General features: G+C 40.6%; 2 protein-coding genes across 2 annotated transcripts; one reads left to right on the plus strand and one right to left on the minus strand.

The window, feature by feature from the left end:
- Positions 1-12399: 12399 nt before the first annotated feature.
- Positions 12400-15124, plus strand: LOC147853003 (pentatricopeptide repeat-containing protein At2g13600-like). The gene has a single exon (XM_087333486.1). It carries the CDS (start codon positions 12566-12568, stop codon positions 14279-14281), a length of 1716 nt encoding a protein of 571 aa, XP_087189612.1. The 5' UTR covers positions 12400-12565; the 3' UTR covers positions 14282-15124.
- Positions 15125-15467: 343 nt separating this feature from the next.
- On the minus strand, positions 15468-18894 carry LOC147853004 (aromatic amino acid aminotransferase 4-like). Its single transcript, XM_087333487.1, has 7 exons — positions 18497-18894; positions 17364-17709; positions 16866-17084; positions 16544-16603; positions 16192-16347; positions 15776-15869; positions 15468-15695 (listed from the first exon to the last, which is right to left on the minus strand). Exons 1-7 carry the CDS (start codon positions 18877-18879, stop codon positions 15583-15585), a joined length of 1371 nt encoding a protein of 456 aa, XP_087189613.1. The 5' UTR covers positions 18880-18894; the 3' UTR covers positions 15468-15582.
- Positions 18895-20555: the final 1661 nt, after the last annotated feature.

Here is a 20555-nt window from a genome sequence, read left to right on the forward strand (position 1 = left end):
GTTCGACCTGACGTCTTCATTACTTACCCCAATGTTCACAATGACCCTAACCTAATAGTTACAGTGATTCACCGAGTTTTGATGTCTTGGGGCCAAGCTTTCCCCCATGTTCTATACATTCAATTGGACAATACTGCTAGAGAGAACAAAAATTCAACTGTATTTGGCTATCTAAGTATGTTGGTCAACCTAGAATTGTTTAGGAAAGTGAAAGTCAATTTCCTTTTGGTTGGCCACACACATGACCATATAGATCAGATGTTTAGCACATTCTCCAGACAGTTGTCTCGGCGTGATGCTTTCACTTTTACCTAAACTATTTGATGCCATTTGTGATGCATATACACCACGCCCAAAAGTGTTACACTTGAAGGAGGTATATGACTTTAAGAGATATATATTAGATGGGAGTGGTGGGAATGTTAAAGTGCTTGCTCAGTTAAACAATATAAGTTTCAATCACATTTTTATGATAAAGAAAAATGGAATAAGTGGTTCTACACTTTTGTATGCTAAACAATATTCATCTTCTACAACATGGGAACCTGAAGGTGGTTGCCAATTATTACTTTTTATGCCGAGTACAATTGTCCATGGAGCTAAGCAAATGCCAATTGAGAAGAAAGGACAGTTGCAGAGCGACTTGGGTATCAGAACAAAAACGGTCATGGCTCCAAGCCTTAGAAGAAAAAAGAAAGCATATTGAGGCCGCCAAGAAATATGCCGCACAACAAGACACGTCATGGTGGGATGTATTTTATAGTGATTAGAAAGAAATTATAGACAATTGTGTATCTGTTGATAATTGGAATTTGGAAACGCCATTCACATGGTCGCTGCAACATGATCGCGTAAATAGAACTCCGGAGCAACTAGTAAATGCGATTAATGACAACTTAGTCCATCCACAACAAAGAGACATTTATGTGGGACCAAGGATGACCAAAGCAGCCGAAGCTAGATGGCAAGGCAATTTGCAAGAGCTCACCGCGGGGATGTTGATTGCAACACCGGCTGATGAGAACTCACATGGCCACCAATTTTGGGTTGGTAAAATTCTAGAAGTGCTAATGCATGAAATAGAAAACACGATCAAGTCTATAAATGTTCATTGGTACAACACTAGAAGTGCAAATGCTTTTACAGGTAAGTATACATTGGAGATGATTGAATGCCCAACAAGAAGAGGAGGTAGGAAGAGGAAGCGAAACATTCGTAACACCTCGACCCTTGATATCTCTGATGTGGATATCATCGTGTACGACTTCACACTTACAAAAGCCGGACGATTAAGGAAGTCAACAATAGATATAATAAAAGAAAAATTACCAGGTCTACAAGGTGGCTCGAGTCAAAGGCAAACGAGATCTGCTACATATAATCTAGAGTCAAACCATTTGGTTTATGACGAAGATAATGCACTGATTGGTACATCCGAGGATGATGAGGAGGAATCGTCATTGTATATTAGTTATAGTAGTGATTCTCCGTAAAGGAGTGATCATGAATGTATATTTGGCTATTAAGTGTAACTACATTCCGCTTGTAACAAATCGAGTAATATAAAAGCATGTGTTTTGAATTCTTATGATTTCTAAAAAATCGTTTCTTATAAAATAACATTGGCTGTAAAGTTTGTGATATAAATTGAGAATGTATCTTTTTGAAATTCGTCTTTTTTTAGTTACTTCTAAATCACGAAAATAGTGGATTTTTAACCTTTTTCATAGTATGTTTGAGCATGTATGATACTGGTATCAATGTGTTTTGTAAAATCATTGAAAAAGCCCTAAAATTTCCCTTATCCTTCCATTTATGCGCGATCCTTCCACTTGTGAACGCGAACATGTTCTATCTTGTGTCTCTCTCCTCTCCTATTCTCAAACACACACCACAACACACATCTCTAACCTATTCTGCTGCATAGAATCATACCACGATTCATTACATGGTATCAGAGAAGTTTGGTAGCTCAATCTAGCCCATCCGCGTGTGTTGTGTTCTACGCCGACATTCGAGAAGAATCGGTCCATCATTATCGTAGTGCCACTACATAGCTCGTGTTCGAAAGAGAAGGAAAGCTTCATCGACATAATGAATATTCAAATGGGGAGCGCTCTTCCTAGCAAGAAGTTGGATAGAAACAACTTTGCATCTTGGGAGTACAAGATGCACCAATACCTTGTCAGCCAAAGATATTGGAGCTACATCAAAGGAGCACAAGAAAATCAACTCGACCCAAAGGACGTTGACTACTCAACATGGGAGCAAGTGGCAAGTCGAGTAATGTATTGCTAGATAACATGTGTTCATGACCACATGCTCGGCTACATTCAAGAAGCAGAGACGCCAAAGGAAGCATGGGAGAATCTTAGGAATATTTTTGCAGACAACACAACCACACAAAAGCTTCAACTTCGCCAGGAGTCGAACAACATTCAATAAAGGTTAATGTCCATCACAAGCTACACCTTGAAAATCAAGGAGCTTTGTGATTCACTCGTCTCAATAAGCGTCAATGAGGAGGATGATGAGATGGTGCAAATATTGCTTGGTGGCCTTGCACCACGGTTCGGCATGATGAGGACCACCATACTAGCAAGGGAGAATCCTCCCTCTTTCTTCGATCTTCAATCAATGCTATTGGTTGAAGAAAATCATGTTCAAACTAAAAGCAATGCCTCAAAAGGCCACATGCTCTACACACACTCGAATGGAGGAAGAGGACGCAACCGAGGAAGAAGAGGCCAAGTCGGCCAAGGATGAGGCAGACGAGCTCCGACCTATGAAAACAACTCCCAATTTCGGCAAGAAAGCAGCAACAATCAAGGAACGTTCGGAAGAAGGATGAGTTTCCATGCCGGTCCAAGCCAACAAAACTTGATCAAATGCGGACATTGCGGCAAAATCGGTCATCACGAAGAAGAGTGTCGAAAAAAGAAGTGTGAGTCGGCTTCCACAAGCCGACAACTAACCAATTATGCCACCAACTCCGACTATGACGACCATGGCGGAATGTTCATGATGAGACATAGAGAAAATTCTATGTCGGCTTCTACTTCGACTAGTGCCTCCGGTCCGAAAGATGTATGGTTCATCGACTCCGGTCCTTCGAACCATATGACGTCTCATCAAGAATGGTTCTGAGACTTACGAGAGTCGTATTGACCTGGCTATGTCGAAACCGGAGATGACACCACTCATTTGATTCGGCATGTCGCCAATGTCCCATTCAGGAAAGAAGGTGAACAAACTTGTATCAAAAATGTCTTGCATGTAGCCACCATAACGAAGAATTTGGTCTCAGTCGGCCAAATTGTGGGGCAAGGGATGCAAGTTTGATTCAACCAAGGTGGTTGTTTCATCGAGAAGGAAGGCCGACTAACTACTCGTGGTCGAAGGGAAGACTGAATGTTTATCCTCAAATCGAATGAGGTAAAATCGGCCTCGCACAACCGTGTGTTTCTGTGGCCAAGTTTGGTCACCCAACCTAATGTATATAGTATAAATATGAGAAACCTGCCATTTTCTCTCATTTTTCAAACAAGATTTTCAGGTTTTTTTGCCGGGAAAGATTTTCAGCTAGGTCGTACTTGTCATTTTCTCTCATTCTCCATAGCTAGCTTCACCCCCATTTACACCAAAGGTAAATATTTTACTTGTTTCTACTTTTTCTACAATTTTTTTTGGGTGTAAATCATTTTTTTCCATGTTGAGGGTTTAGGGTTCAGGAAAATGTAATGGTTTGCTTGATCATTGATTTTAGAAAATGTTTAGGGTTTTGCATGATAATGGATTGTTGATAATTGATATTTGATTAATTAGGGTTTTGGTTTATTTATGGTTTAGGGTTTTTGGTGTAAATGTCATTGTTCATGTCGCAGGTTTCAGGATTGGGAAAATGTTTAGGGTTTTGATTGATGGTTGATTATTGTTTTTTTAGGGTTTTACTTGAGTTATGATTAAATTTCTTGGTGTAAATCATGTTTTTCATGTCCAGGGTTTAGGGTTCAGGAAAATGTTTACAGTTTTGCTTGATTTCTATATGATTTCCTTTACTTGAATTAGGGTTTAGCTTTTGCTTGACTTTAGATTCATGCTTTTGCTTGATTTTAGATTCATGCTTGATTTTAGGTTCATGCTTTTTGCTTGATTTTAGGTTCATGCTTTTTCTTGATTTTAGACCCATGCTTTCACTTGATCTTGTGGATGGTTGCCGAGTCCAAGTACAAAGAGTGGTTGGATCCCGATAACAGTGACATAAATCCAAAAGAAGGGAGGTATGTCACGAGCCAATTTTGATTGTTATTGGGTATGATGTGTGATGCATGTATGGTGACCGATGATTTGTTAAAGGGTTTTTGTTAGAGGACATTGGAGAAATTATGCATTTGACACATTTGAGGGTGGAAAGAGGTTGGACCAAGGACTGGCGGTTTCTCCTCGGATTGACCCCATATTTGGCATGACATCATTCAAGGAAGATGCTCCTCCAAATGGCATGTGGATGTACTTCATTGTGTTATCTCGATCTTCTTGTAAATATAGTCGGACAAATCTAACACATACTCTCAACACCAAATAGTGAGGTCCCAAACTCGTTGTATAGAGTTGGGCGAGATGCATGTGGGAACAAGGCTCACGCATGTATCTTGGCTGAGTGTTGTCACAAATCGCCAAAATGGTATTGCAAGAAATGCGACATTGAAGCACACTTACGGAAGAGACACGACATCGACATAGTGTTGCCAAGAGGAATGAGGATAAAGGAAGAGGAGGGTATTTTCGGGGTGTGCTTCAACAACTCTAAGTGCCAGAGACTGCTAAAACGTTTCAAGGACCCCAAGATCAAGTACCATAGAAATCGGCAATCTTACATCCGTAAGTTGAAGGTAAGGGCCGCTTCTAGCTTCAACTCCACCCCTCTTGAACTCAGACAAGACACCGAGGCAGAGTTTGTGGCACGATTTATGGAGCATGAGATGGCAATCATGAGTCCAAAAAAGATGAACGGATGGAGATGTTGAAGAAGAAGATTGCATCCGGACTGGAGTCTTACGTAAGTATTAAACTTTCATGCTTTTTTAGTGTATGAGGGTTACCTATTTGGATTTGGTCATAACATGTGTGTATTCAATGTAAAACTGTGTAAAAAGGAAGGGATATCCATCAAAGAAGGTGATTTGTCAACTGATACACAAGAGACACAACAACCATCTAATGTGACCACATCACCTAGATGGAGACAACCAAAATTGCAAGTTAGACAGAAGGAGGTGGAGTCGTTGACTAATGTTGTCACGTTAACATCATATTTAGATGATGAACCACCAAATGTGGCCATGATACAGATTGGAAGCGGCAATGCCATCTGATTGTGGATCCAAACACCAGACATGCAGTTAGCCAGGTTTTTGATTAGTGGATTACAATTTGTAAATTTTAGATTAGAGTGTGGCTCAATTCAATTTGCATGCTAGTTGTTTTTGTAATAGGTACCAACTTGCATGCCGAAGGCTAGGTCTCGCTATTGACATGGAGGAGTTAGATCTCCAAATCATGTGCAAGGAGGGAGAAATGGCATCCACATGGACCATGACATTATTCACCATGTGGATGGAGTATTCATTGCCCCATGAGGTGTCTGAAAGGTTCACGATAGTAGACCCACTTTGGGTGCAACTACAAAAGCAAATGGCTAAGGTGCAAGACATCCTCGGATGTGTGGCTGAGCGTGACTTCATATTCATTCCGATTGTGGTCTCAGGCCATTGGGTGCTATGGACAAAGTTGCGGCACAAAGTTTCTAAGCTAACCAACACAATAATATTTTGCGATCCACTAAATAATGAGGCAACTAGCACCTTGTGGAGTCTTGCAGAAATCGCGGACAATATCTAGTGTTGTACATTTTAGGGTTAGGGATGACGATTATGATAGCATGATTATAATGATGGGTGTGATGATGGAGATAAGCATTGTGGAATGGTGGAGATGATGAATGGTATGATGGTGAGAGAGAACATGAAGAACAAGACAAGCATTGAGGGGTGGGGGGTGGTGCCTAGAATGGCTCCACCCCCCTCCCAAGGGGGTTCAACATAAGGGGAGGGAAGAGAGAGAGAGAGAAATGACAAGAGAGAGATTGAGAGAGAAATGTTTTCCTTGTTCATTCATTCCCCATAAGGGGTTAAATAGGTACAAAAGGGTAGATACACAAGGGTGCAAGCCCCTTCGGCATTCACACCTAGTCACTCACTCACACCTCTTTGTATCCAACACACTCACACTTACATTCACACTCATAATCATATAAGATTACACATACATATTAACACATTACATCTTTCACCCTCAGTTATCACATTTATCAATCACCCGTACATCTCGTACAGTAACACAATATGGCACGCCCGTGGGAGAGTGCCTTGCACGTCGATCCCACATGCCTTGATCACAATCTTTCTTCGGCCGGAACTTCCATCGATCCTCTCAACGATTGACTCCCTCGATCGGAGCGCTTGACTCGAACATCTTTGTCGGTCAGCGAATCTTCATCGACACGAACATTCTCGTTCTGTTGTTCACGAACTTCGGTAACATCAACGATCGACTCCCTTGATCGAAGCGCTTGACTCGAACATCTCCGTTGGTCAGCGAATCTTCATCGACATGAACATTCCCGTTATGTCGGTTCACGAACTTCGGTAACATCATTTGGGTCGTCAAAAAACGTTGTATGTATGTGTGTTCTTCCTTTTGTTGATTTTGTGAGTTGTGTGTCGATCGCGTCCATTTCTTTTAGGTTGATGAGTTTTCGAAATTTCGTAGGTGCCCTTTGATTTTTTAAAATTTTGACAATGCCGTCATGTTTTTCGAAATTCTTTGGATGCCCTCAGGTTTTCAAAACTCCTCGAATGCCCCTTATCATTCTCTTTTTCCCTCTTTTTTTTCTGTTTTCTGTCTACTTTTTTTGTTCTTTCTCTCATGGTTCTGTTTTTTCTTATTCTCTGTGTGACTTCATCCTCTTGTTTGTCTATCTCTCTTCTTCCATATTCCTTTCTTCCATTTTTTCTTCTTCTTGCGTGATGTCCTTCTTCTCTTTCTTCTTCCTCATGCCGCTTCTTCGTTTTCTTTGTTCTCTTTTGTTCATTAATGGCTACATCTCCTTCCACTTCTTCTTCTTCTTCTTCTTCTTCTTCGTCTTCTTCTTCTATGCATTTCTCTTCTCTTCTCTTCTTATTTTCTGCATGTCTACATCTTTCTTCTCTGCTCATCCGCCAAGGATAGGAAATCATCTGACAGTTCATCCTTTATTGTTTCAATGCTTTCTCTATCCAGGATGTAAACTTCGTCGCCTTCTTTCCGCCGGTTTTCCGCATTTGCCCGCATCAACTGTAGCTTGGTTGCCTGCTTAACCCATTTCGACCACCACTGTACGGAGCTTTCTTCCACCAATTGCTTCATTTGATTCTTCCATGCCAGTACAATGTCCCAGATCCGGCCCAGTCCCATCTTCGACTTGTTTTTCGTCCTTCAATTGTTTGATCAGGCTTGCCGTTGCCACTTCTTGGCTTCTGTAGTGCAAGAGTTGGGTATGATATGTCGTTTGAACTCTGTTCAGAGCCATTGTAGCGCTCTCCGTTTCCGCATGGTGCTGCACTTGCAGGTCCAATCGCTCTTTCGTTGCTGCTGTCAGTTGTTTTGCTTGTTCGGCTCCCTTTGACTGCTCTTCCATCATTGCCGTTGTCAACTGGTTAACTTCCTCTCGGAGTTCTCTGCACTTTTCCTGCTGCCGGTCACTTTCAGTAGTCAATTTCTTATGATCGACATCCAAATGCTTATAATCCCGGTGCAGATGGTCGAAGTTGTCGGTTTTCTGTTTGAGCTTTTGATTTATAAGCTGGAGAGCGCAGTCCTCACGGTCTTTTTTTTGCCGGAGCTCTTCTTTGAGGCACTCAATCTCTACTTCCACTGTCCTCTGGAGTTTCTCTTTTTCTTGCATAAGTTTGTCTTTCTCTTCTTTCAGCCGGTCATACGCTTGATGACCTCTTCTCAGGCTTTCCTCTATTCGGCGGAGGCTGTCGGCCATTCTCCTTTGTTCCTCCTCCACCGCTTTTTTCAATTCTCGCTCCCTGGCCCGTAAGGCTTCTTGTGCTGCCAGGTCTTCCCTTAGTGTGGCGAGCTCCTGTGCTGACGAGTCATGAGTATCTGGGCCCGCCGCCGTCAGGGGGTTCAGTCGAGTTACCGGGCCCACCAGTTTTGATTGCTATGGTCCTTCTATGACCAACTTGGCCATGTCTTTTCTGGCCTTCTCTGTGTCTTCTTCCATGCTCCGGATTCTTGACCGGGCCATCTCTAATTCCTCGGTTGTGGCTAGCAACCGGGCTTCCTGCTCTTGCTCTTCTGCTTCTAATTGGCCAACAACACCAGTCACTTGTTCTGCCACCCAACGGAGCCATCGACTGACGGTGCCTTGGGATCGTGCCGGTTCTGGTGGTGGGATGGCGTTTCCACTGGTCACGAGGCTACTATTGACAATTACGTCCCCCAGCCGCTCCCGTTATGGTTGTTGCTGTTGTGGCGGTGATGCCGACAATTCAATGACCGGTTCTTGATTCACCGGTACTGACGTGTCCTGGACTGCTGGTTCCGCAATGTCTTGCCGCAGCCCTTGCTCCGTCCTCGAGTCTTGTTGAGCCCGTTTTGCCATCTTCCTCGGTTGCGGCTCCTCAGGGGAGGGTTCCCGTCTATTCTCCTCCGTGAGCCTTGATGGTCCCCCTTCGTGGCCCTTTTCTCTTGTTTGGCGACGCCGTAGCAGCGTCTCGGTTGGCTCATCTTCCTGTCGTTCTTCTTCTAGTGTCTCGTTGTTGATTACCGCTGCCAAGGGGTCCTACCCCTGTGTTTTCTCTGGTTGCTGCTCTGCTTGATGTTCTGTCAAACGCAACTTGATTTTCAACGGTCTCCCCGAGGTGTCCACCGAGGCCTCCTTCTCTGCCAATTGCTTCCGATTCGGCCGTTCCTTCGCCTGGGTAGCCAGGAGTTGCTGCCGTTTTGAAGCTGTTTTGGGGGTCGCTTCTGTCGATCTTCCCCTCTTCCTTTGTTTCACGGGCTCCGCTGGTGGTGCTAACCAAGTGAGCCATTGCGCCACTGTTGTCCACATCTTTTTGCCATCTTTTATCGAGACAATGGCAGCGCTCAGGCCGAAGCACCAGAAGACAATGAGATCATGTTGCAAGGTCGACATCATGTAATGCATATCCCAACTCAACCAAATGGTTGGGATTATGGCTTTTATGTGATGAATATTATACAATGCTAGTCGAGGATTTTATTCTTGGATGGATATCTCTAGAATTTGTAAGTTGGTTTGCAAATGGATGTCTCATGTGGATCTTGTTGGATCTTGTTCTTATACATATTTGTTCACAGGGCACAGAGACGTGGTTCACCCAATATGACGTGGATTCCCTTTGGATTCAAGTCGCAAGTTGGGCTCGATGGGTTTTGGGATTCTAGCTGTGACTGGTGGACGGATTTTGTAAATTTTGTATACGATAGCTCTTGTCAATAAACAGATTTTGTAAACTTTGTATACGGAGGATATTGTAAACTTTGTATGGAGTAGATTTTGTAAATTTTGTATGCGGAGGATATTGTAATATCTTTGTATGCAACAGATTTTGTAAATGTGGCTGAATTTTGAAAATGTGGCCACACATTGTATATCAACTAGCGTTATTAATGTAATATCTACCCACTCGAAAATGTTGTGTTTTTAGACCGTTTTGTTGGATCTCGAGTGTTGGATTCAGAGACTGTTTTTATACATGGGTGAGCCGGTTCAAAAAATGTTGAGCACACATGGATCATTCAACTTTGTCAAGCATTCCATAGGCAAGTATTGTACTTCCCACATGCAAAATCCATCCGATGAATAAGAGGTATTGTCCTAAATCTCCAATCTTCAAGAGGGTCTTTCTCGAGACATTGTAAGCTTGGGTTGATGTAGGCAAGCTTGGGTCCTTTTCCAAATGAAGGTTATCTCTAGAATATATTTTAGAATGTATAAGACTATCATTCTTTTTAGAATGCATTCTAAGTTTTCTGTGGGGACATGCGAATTGCCATGATTGTGGATATATACTGTAAGGTAGGAATGTTGTTTTGTATGCACAATACTTTGGAGAGGATCCTACACGCAGTCCATTTGAGCAAGGTAAAAACAACATTCTCTCTGAGGTTCAATCATTGGTTTTGAAAGCTATATTTCCAACCTTCTCATTGTTGTGAGTTGCCCAATAGAGATTTTTATATTTTCTAAAGAAGAAGCTTTCTGTATGGGGAGGGGAAGGATGGGGATTTCCATATTGGTAGCCATTAAATCCTTGCAAAATGGACTATGGTGTTGTCTTTGTGCTGGAGATTTTCAGCTTTTATCTATATATGCCATGGTGAGGATGAACAATTAGTGAAATGGTCATGTATATAGGTTTGAGGGTTAACTATTAGAAGAAATGGTTTAATGATAACCACCTTTATAGGAAACCATATCCTCATGTAGTTTTCCTAATTTTAATGATAATTAGATTTACTTTTAATCCTCTCTCTCTCATAATATGATAATAGTTTTGTTTTAGTTAACTTTAATTAACAATTAATTACTAATCCTATCTCCCTTTCTCACTATGTCTCTAATTTTGTAAGAATTTTTAGGTCTAATAATTAATGCCCAATGTGAGGAGTTAAAGGTAGAATATGCAAACAAGCCAAGTGTTTGGTAACATATAGAAGGAGGATGGTGTGGCTTGACATGTGTGTGGAGGAAACTGTGGCCCAAGTTTGGTAGTATGTTCAACTACGGACATGTTGACACTACCAATATTGTGGAGAGACATTAGCAATTTATCAAATATACTGCCTTGAGAGGAAGAATAAACCGATCAATTACCGATCTTCTACATGTTTTAATCAGGGACTGTGAAACTGACACTTGTGTCGGAGGGACCGTCATTGAATGGTACAAACAACAACAAGAAATATGTGAGAGTGGTAGAAAACCACCCCGTGCAAATTGTAGGGATCAAAGGTCAAGACTTAAAGAGGTTGCGAGGATACTCGAAAGGTATGAAACTAATATTGCAACATTGCATATTGTGAACGAGACCCGATATTGGTTTAAAATTTTGAGCTTGACAACTTCCACCCTATGGTATAATGTATCACTCTAGTGCTCATATTGTGATTGCCAAGACCTTGTGAGCAAATGTAAGCATATACTTGATATCCGAATGATTATTGATAGGCACATGCCACATCTATGCGGGTCGTTACCTTTTATAGATCATGTGGCCCATATGCGCAACGATCATTTCACAGAAAAAGAAGTGGAGATAGAGGTAGAACTAGTCGAGGAGACAAACCCTATAGCATCAAATATGGAGGAATGGGAGTCAAAATTACAAATGGGTGACGCAATTTTGCAATGTCTCAAGCAAGGGTTATGATCCCTCAACTGTGCAACAGTTTTGGCATGTATGGAGTCCATTGAAGAAATGACCCAGACCGAATGGTATCGCAAATGGTATCACGTTGATGCACCAAAACCCATCGATAAAGAAGACAGTGGATCCATAAGGTGGTCACAAGCAATTGGGGCAAAGAGAAGAGCATCAATCTGTCAAGATTCGAACTCTTGACATGACCACGTTATAATCGAGTGTTATGTGTTAACCACACATCTAACATATAATCATGTATATACTTCCTCATTGTAGGTTTTAGCTAGCATCATGTGCATAATTTCTCCCTTGTATTATTTACACTTGACACATGCATGCGTACCTACTGCCTACATGCTCTATTGTATCACATGCGTGCAACAAGTATGCATGCCACTTAGTATAAATAGTTGAGTTCACCTTGAATTCCTATGCATGCCACTTAGTATAAATAGTTGAGTTCACCTTGAAGGAATTCAAGGTGAACAACGCCAGTCATGGACATATCACTCTAGTATTCTTGTTTCGCCCATGTTCTCTCCTTAATCTTCATCTCTATCTTTATGCTCTTGTGTCATTCCGTCATCACTCCATTGTAGCCTCATCATCCGTGCTCCGTCTTAGTTCGCACTTGGTGTGTTCGTGACACAATCGACATTTCACAAGATCTTATTGATGATTTTTTTTTTTTCGCGGGTTTTTGTCTTATCCAAATCGAATGGTGCAGATCGCACGCGCCATCAGCTGAGCAACCTGCACCGCCCGTGGCCGCGATTCCCTCGCTAGCCCTATTTATGATTTGGTAGCGGATAGACACGAGCTGCACACATACATACATACATACATACATACATAAGAAGCAAGGACATGTGGTGCTGCTATAAATTGCTTACTCTGAATTGTTCCGTTCTCTTGTGAAACGTCAATCAACGTTGATTTTGAACCGATTTTGCTACCGAGCTACAGTCAAAATTGGTAGAGACAGGCAGAAGCTGCTACAATGGAAAGAAGCCCAAGCTGGGCGATGGAAGGAAGGGCTCAGCCTCCTCAGGACAGGCCATGGCATGATGACAGATCCCAACCCCATCACGTTTGCTGCCATGGTTCGAATCTGCACCAAAGCAAACGCTCTAATGGATGGGATGCTCGTACACTCCCAGGTCGTCATGGCAGGACATGACTCCGATCTGCGTTTGGCTTGCCGCCTCCTCCAAATGTATGGAAATTGCCGTCGCCGTCAGGATGCGAGGAATGTCTTCAATCGTATGTCTCATCAAGATGTCATCTCATGGACTTCTATCATCAGTGCATATGGTGACCACTTACATGGCCATGAAGCTTTTGCACTTTTCCAGCAAATGATGGTATCAGGTGTTAAGCCAAACCGGATCACATACCTTTGCATACTTCCAGTATGTGCTCGCCAAGATACCCTCTCAATGGGCAAAGAGATTCATACCACGATTGCAAATAGAGATATTGAGTCGGATATCGTTGTCGGTACCGAGCTCATCAACATGTATGGAAAGTTTGGGAGCTCAAAGGATGCTAGGAAAATGTTTGATAAGATGCCAGAACGAAATGTAGTCACTTGGAATGCCATGATTTCTACTTATGCTCAACATGGTAATGGTAAAGAGGCTCTTCATCTTTTTCGGCAAATGTTGCATGAAGGCATTGAGCCGAGTAAAGTAACGTTTGTTAGCACTCTACATGCTTGTGCTCACCAGCTAGCTTTAGCACAAGGTAAGTGGATCCATGGCTACATAAAAACGCTAAATTTGGAGGTAGATATTGCTGTTGGAACTGCACTTGTACATATGTATGGTAAATGTGAGGATCTTGAGGAGGCATACTGTGCTTTTTATGATATACCCAATCGAGATGTGGTCACATGGACATCTATGATCACCATTCACACAGAGAAGGGGAAGGGGAATGAAGCAATTTGTCTTTTTGAGATGATGGTGCAAGAAGGAATTGTGCCCAATGAAGTAACTTTTGTTAATGGACTTGATGCATGTGCCAGCCAGACAGACCTTGTCCAAGGCAAGAAAATGCATATATATTTGAGAGATTTCCGGCTAGATTCCCATGTTATTGTAGCGAATGCTCTCATAAATATGTATGGTAAATGCGGGAACCTAGAGAATGCACAAAAAGTATTTGAAAGAATGTTTGAGAAAAATAATATCTCGTGGAGTGCTTTGATTGGGGCTTACGCACATCATGGGAAGGCAAAGATGGTTTTGCATCTTTTCCAACGGATGCGAACAGAAGGCATACCTCCAGATGAGGTCACATTCTCTAGCGTTTTATCGGCATGCAGCTTTGCAGGACTGGTAGAGGATGGGCATAGCTATTTCACATCTATGGGTAGAGATTATGGCATTGAACCCACTGCTCAACACTACAATCGAATGCTTGATATTTTGGGGAGAGCAGGGATGTTAGAAGAATGTATCAAGCTTATCAATAGCATGCCAATGCGTGCTACGACTACGACATGGATGACATTACTCGGTGCTTGCAAAATGCACTGTGATGAAGAACGAGGAAAGTTTGCTGCAAGCCAAGTTTTCAAGCTAGAACCTGAGTGTGCAACACCATATGTCTTGTTGTCTAACATTTATGCTTCCACTGGAAATTGGAAAGAATCAGAAAAAATGAGGAAAATTATGAAAGATAAGGGCATTGAGGTGCATCATCATGAAGATGGTTTCATTAAGGACATCGAGAAAACATATGTCTATGGAACTGATGCAGTAAGTCTTTGTTAAGAAGAATGAATGATCATATACAATCTTGTTCTGGAACATGGTTTCCCTAGAAAGTGTTACGTGAGGACTATAGAGAAACTAGGATTGATCAGATGGAACAGACGTCATGCATCTCTTGTTCACGTGTTGTTCTTCTCTCTAGGTGTTGTCTTATGCAATGGAGGAAGGATACAACTGTGTGGGTTTTGCCATATAAAAGTAGGGTCTGCATTTGGCAGATGTATATTTTAAAGCACAATTATTGAAGATGCCATTACAGGTTTCAAATCATTAAATGCAGGGAGTAATACAACTATTGACATTTCCCCATGTGACCATATCCAGACATTAGATTCCTTAATTGAACTCTTTAGTCTTGTTCTTCCGGTACAGCACCTTATTTCTGACCGATAAATTAAAGTTTAGAATGAGACTGGACCAGTTCTTGTGTCTTGAGCTCTAGCGCTCTAGCGTCGTGTTCATGCTCATCAGCACACAATGGAAGGGAAATATTCAAAGCTTGGGCATTGAATGGTGACTTAGTAGATCATTGTGTTTCAATGTCAGGGATTTGTAGATCCAATATAGTGATTTGAGATGGATATAACAATCTTTATCTTGCTATGGGAGATTGAAAGATCCTAGTGATAAGCTTCGTAAGGAGGACTGGAATTTGATATCAGTGGCAAGTACGGTTGGATCTTCTATAACGACTTACATGCATGATGGATCGTCACCCTAATAGCTTCCAAGGGCCGTGGCAATTAGTTGCAAGAGTGGTTGATATGTTGTCATTTCTCGCTATGGATGACTAGTTTGATATCTAAACACATTGATGAGTATGTCTTCGAACAATGCAGGAACTAACTGCCCTTGAAAGATAATGTTAAATTAAATCCCTCAACCTAACGACATTACACAAGTATTCACCACAATATCTTGGAGGTTATTTCGCAGCCATTTCTGTGAGTATGGCCACATAGATATTGTGAAGGAACATTGTTATTGATCTCATGTACCTTGGCATCATCATGTGAATACATGAGACATGAGATAAGAAGGCCATTAACAGTTATCAGCTAAACACAACATGGGTTTGCTTTTCATGGGCAGAAAATAAATCGATGGAAATGTTCCTGTTACATATGTAGAAAACAGGAGATACAAAATTTCTACATAATTAGAAACATTGTGTTGACACTCTTGATCATGTTAATAGCTATATTACATTGTCTAAAGAATGGTAGCATGTACAACGTAGGGGCATACCACACCCTAAATGCTATAATATATATATATATATATATATATATATATATATATCAAGAACTGTGCCTTTCACAGAAAGCCTCAATCCTATCCCATGCTTCTTCAAGCAAAACAGGTGGTGCAGTGAAGATCAGACGCATCCAATTTGGAGTCCCAAATGCGGAACCTGATAAGCACAAAACTCTCTTTATCATCCTTCGCAGATGGGACAAGTATTATTCTGTTTACAAACTCAAACTTACTTACCAGGAATCACAATTACAGATTCTTCTTTTGCTAGAGTCAATGCGAACTCTCTATCATTGTTGAGATCGAAGAATATAGACATGTTAATCCTCACCTATATAACAAGACAGTAACGAAATGTCAACCCACTTAATCAAATTATGAGCCAATTAGAGTATCATGTGTTTGTTCATTTAAAAAAGACAGACTTCCAATCACATCAGATGTGATGCACAAATGAATCTTGATTCTTCTTAAGCCCGGCACCAATGCAAACTCTGTATACTTGTTACTATCAAACAATACCGACAAGATAAAATTATTATTTTCTATGTAGATAGTTTAGAAACAGAGTTTCAATTATCTCATTTAAAAGTAAAACTGCTTAGAGATGAATATGAACACGTGATGCTTCTTTAAAGTCAAATTTAGCTTACCATGATGAACAGTGCTCCTTGAGGTTTGCATGGACAATCAAGTCCCTTGATTCCTTTGATACGCCTACAACAAAGATCGGCTCCATATTGTAGCAAAGATAATGTTTTCTCAAAGAACTCATTAGGTGTATTCTGCAAAATGCTTGGAACTGCAGCCTGACATGACAAAAATTATGAGGCACAAAATTGCATTAAAATTCTTAGGTTCATGATCATTGGTTTCATTTAAGTATAGATTTAGGTTTCCATGATATGAAGGCATGAATAAATTTACGCAGCACAAAGTTCTTTATGAAACAATATATTTATACTAAATCAAAGACATATACAATGAAATGATTTAAACATATACCTGGACAATTGTTGTGGTATTCACAGTCAACTGTGCTAGATCGGTCAAAGCCCCAATGACCTGTATAAGGATTTACATTAGAAATCCAAACACTCCGCACAACATAGTGTATCTGATGCATTAGTAAAGCACAGTCAATTCTACAGCTACCAAACTAGCTAAAATTGGATACGCATTGTTTTTCAAGTTCAATCTATCTCAAAGTCCTAAACTGACCTCAAAACAAAACTAAAATAAATCAACCGAAAATTGAAGACTCAGATTAAATCCACATGTCAAGACCCAATATTAGAAACTTTCCATAGGGCATGAATACTCTCACCTTTCCTTTTGCCAGAATTCTATTCTTATCCGATATAAGAATCCATCCAAGGCGCCAGCCAGGTACTAGCCATCTCTTTGAAAGTCCTCCTAGTGTCAGTACAGGTACATTGTGTGCCAAAGATGCTATAGGGAAAAATTTCTCTCCTCCAAATATCATATGCCCATATATCTCATCAGAGATAATGGGGATATTTAAATTCTCTACTATATCAATAATCTGCAAAGATTCAAGTGACAGAAAAGTCCTCAGTGTTTCCTGTTTACGAAAAATTTGCTCGGGCCATTCTCAAAAACTTACAAATTGGTTATTATAGAGATAAAATTTCTCAGTGTTTCCCAATGGGTTCCAGCAAATTTACTATGGGCATTTTCAAAAATATCTTTCAAATGGGTTCTCATATGAATGAATACATGCCATTGGAAAAAAAATGGGCTGCTTACTAGATACACTTAGGCAGAATACAATTTTACCAATATAAAGTGAACAAAAACAAACCTTGGATAAGTGATCATGGCTGTAAGCTACGCCGCAGGGATTGCTAGGATTACAGATAAGTATTGCCATGGTGTTTTTATCTACTATCCTTTTAACCATTTCCAGGTCTATCTCCCAACCTTGTTCAGGAAGAAGATCATAATACCGGACACTGACGCCAAGATATGAGCAAAAGGTTGCATATAGAGGAAACCCTGGCCGTGGCAACAAGATATTGGAGCCTCGTGTACGCAATGCCGCTATACTGAATTCGATTGCTTGGGTGCAGCCAACTGTTACAATAACATCATCCGGCGTATAGGAAAGGTTATTTCCAGAGTCTCGAGAGTGATATTCTGCAACGGCCCTGAAAGCGCCGGAGAAAATAAAGTGAATAAATATGATTTATTTATTGCACCAGATGCAAATTCTTTTCGTTTTACAGGCATGAGAATGTTTGGCCTTCATATTAGAGCGTTAGAGCGTCTTGTTTTTAACTGATACGAGTAATTGTATTTATAGAAACAGCGTAGGTTTATTCAATGCCAATTCTACATAGGTCTACCATGAAAACCATAGTCATCTAGACCATGTCCACCAATGCTTAAAACCACTTGTGCATGATGATGATAAATGATTGCAACACCTTGCGCACGACGATGCATGGTCGATGGTGATTGCTTGTTGGAGAAGCCAATGATAGCAATGATGATATAAAGAGATGGATAGATTTTACTATTGTTTCTTAGAGGTCAAATATGTTTGAAGGCGGCCTATGACACAAATCATGAGTACGAATATGGGTGAATTCATGTCACCCATTCTGAAACAAAAATAAAAGTTCTAGGTTTCCTAAAGCTCTATGATAATGGCCTTAATGCATGCAGTGGAATGAGAGAGAGAGAGAGAGAGAGAGTGTGTGTGTGTGTGTGTGCGCGCGCGCTCAGTTGATGTAGCTCAATGGAGACCAGGTGGTCATGGGTTCAACCCCCTACATTCCATTTCACAGTGTCATCTAGTAAAATTGAGATATATATATATATGGAGTAATAGAGGGGTGAGAAATTGGGTTTCGAACCCAAAGACATAGTGCTAGTAGTGTAACATAACTTACCATTAAGGTAAGCTAATTAAAAGAAAGAGAGAGAGCAAACCTCCGGCAAACCTCAGACCCGGACGAGTGGGTATAACCATTATGCTTTTTGGAGCGGATGGAATCAATGAGAGCTGCTTCGGTTGATTCATGGGGTTTGAGGTATTGAAAGGAGCAGGGGTCACCTTGCCCCAAGGCTATAACAGATCTACCATTAGCAGAAGTGAGGGCGGCAGGGACAGGCAATTGCTCAAGGACCTCTCGGATAGGGTTAGGGCAATTATTAGAGGGGCTATGAATCCTTCCTTCATCTTCATCATCATCATCATCATCATCATCATCATCTTCATCTTCATCTTCATCTTCTTCTTCTTCTTCCTCTTCTTCTTCTTCTTCTTCTTCTTCTTTGGCAGAGTAGGAGGAGCCATTTGTATTGAGATCCATTTTTGTGTGTGTCTTGCTATGTTATGAGTATGCGTTTCTATTCTTATACTAAGCTCTCTCTCTGTCTCTCTCTGTGTGTGTGTGTGTGTGTTTAGTTTCTGTTTTTTCTATAATTAAAGCCCATATCAAAAGGGAGCCATGCAAATTTGATCTCCATTAAACCCTAAATTTGAAGTCCATTAAGCCCTAAATTTTGATTCCTTTTGGGACCCAATCTCACTCTCTTCTGGCCAGAGCAATCCGCAGTAGTTGTAGTAGTAGTAGTAGTAGCCCCCCTGAATTATGCATATAATGTTATATGTATGTATCTTGTCTTCATGTACAACTACAAGCTTCTTCTTCTTCTTCTTCTCTTTTTTTTTATCCTTTTTCTTTTGTTCAATTCTCGAATTGCTCGTGGCCGTAATTTAGCCAAGTCAAGGAAATCGCTATCTCCGCATGCCACCCACCACAACTTGACACGTATAGTTTGCATCATAGTACGTAAAATTCGTGTTCGTCTAGTATAACATTCGTTTTCCTATGTGGGAAAACGAATGTGAATGTTATCCAAGCATTCGTGTTTTTTTTTTTTCACCTATTTTTTAAATGTTTTTATTTTTTCATTTTTAGGCTTATCTATCTCATAATAAATAGTTAATCCAAAAGTATGGTATTTATCATTCTTCGAGGGTGTTTTTCTTTCGCCATTGAACCATTCACGAATGCGAATGCATGTATGGTACGTTATGGTCCCATACTATGGAACTTTGCATTTACATAGACTTGTCTTTTTCGTACCACATATCTCAAGGCCCCCCAATTTCTAACATCATATAGGACCATTTGGTTTATATCTCCGTCCTTACTATTTTGAGATGAATTTAATTTCTTTTAGAAAAGAAGGCTACAACTCTCGTTTGCATGCTTCTTCTTCTTTTTTTCCAATAATGGAAAACAATTTGGTCAGTTTGGTTTGTTACATTCACATAGGGGAGGAATGGGGTTCCATATACATACATACATATTCACTTTGATGTATTAATACAAATCCAATTATGGAAAAAAGAAAATGACACATTTAGAGATTGCAAGGTTTGTTTCGTAGTTTGAATCGAAATGCTCGCTACAACTTTCTCTTCAAGGCCTAGGGTCTATGCAATTTACTTGTCCTTAAGTGCGATTTCTATTCTATTTCCGCATGCGTGTATACATAATTAATTGGCACGCATGCAATCTTGTGCCTTGGATTGCAACGGAATTCCTGGAAATAAGACTACATGCACAATGCATAAATGTTGCCACTTCACATCTGTCTCCGGAAAAAAATCAAGATTAAAAACAAAATTCGCATTCCATAAATTATGCCCCCCCTTGGTCTATTTAGAAAATGCCATTGATCACATTGATAAAGCTTGATGAAAGTAAGACAAGTTTGTTAAATGGCATGTTCCACAAAGTGGCCAATCTTTTTGTTATAGAATGAATTGTAAATATGCACATAATTTTACAAAAAGGAAAAAGAAAAAACCATGTGCACAGCTGGCCACCTCATGATATCTCGTGTAAGTGTCTAATTTCTTAAGAGATGTTTCCCTTGCCTCGTATATTTCCTTGTTGATGTCACTACAGAACACATTGTGGGCAAACCCTTGCCGTGTGTGCCATGCATAATATAACTTAATTTGTTCGTTTGA

Source organism: Azolla caroliniana, unplaced genomic scaffold, assembly GCF_043228905.1.
Source record: "Azolla caroliniana isolate FFs.n. ecotype wild unplaced genomic scaffold, voAzoCaro1.0.p SCAF_17, whole genome shotgun sequence".
NCBI classification, from domain to species: Eukaryota; Viridiplantae; Streptophyta; class Polypodiopsida; order Salviniales; family Salviniaceae; genus Azolla; species Azolla caroliniana.

Bases quoted from the DNA above. Each gene is read 5' to 3' on its own strand.
- LOC147853003 (XM_087333486.1), top strand. From the start codon at position 12,566: ATGATGACAGATCCCAACCCCATCACGTTTGCTGCCATGGTTCGAATC.
- LOC147853004 (XM_087333487.1), bottom strand. From the start codon at position 18,879: ATGGATCTCAATACAAATGGCTCCTCCTACTCTGCCAAAGAAGAAGAA. The intron at 16,604-16,865 runs GTGAGAGTATTC...ATCCTTATACAG, and splicing joins GAATTCTGGCAAAAGGAAAG to GTCATTGGGGCTTTGACCGA. The intron at 15,870-16,191 runs GTAAGCTAAATT...CTTGTTATATAG, and splicing joins AAGGAGCACTGTTCATCATG to GTGAGGATTAACATGTCTAT.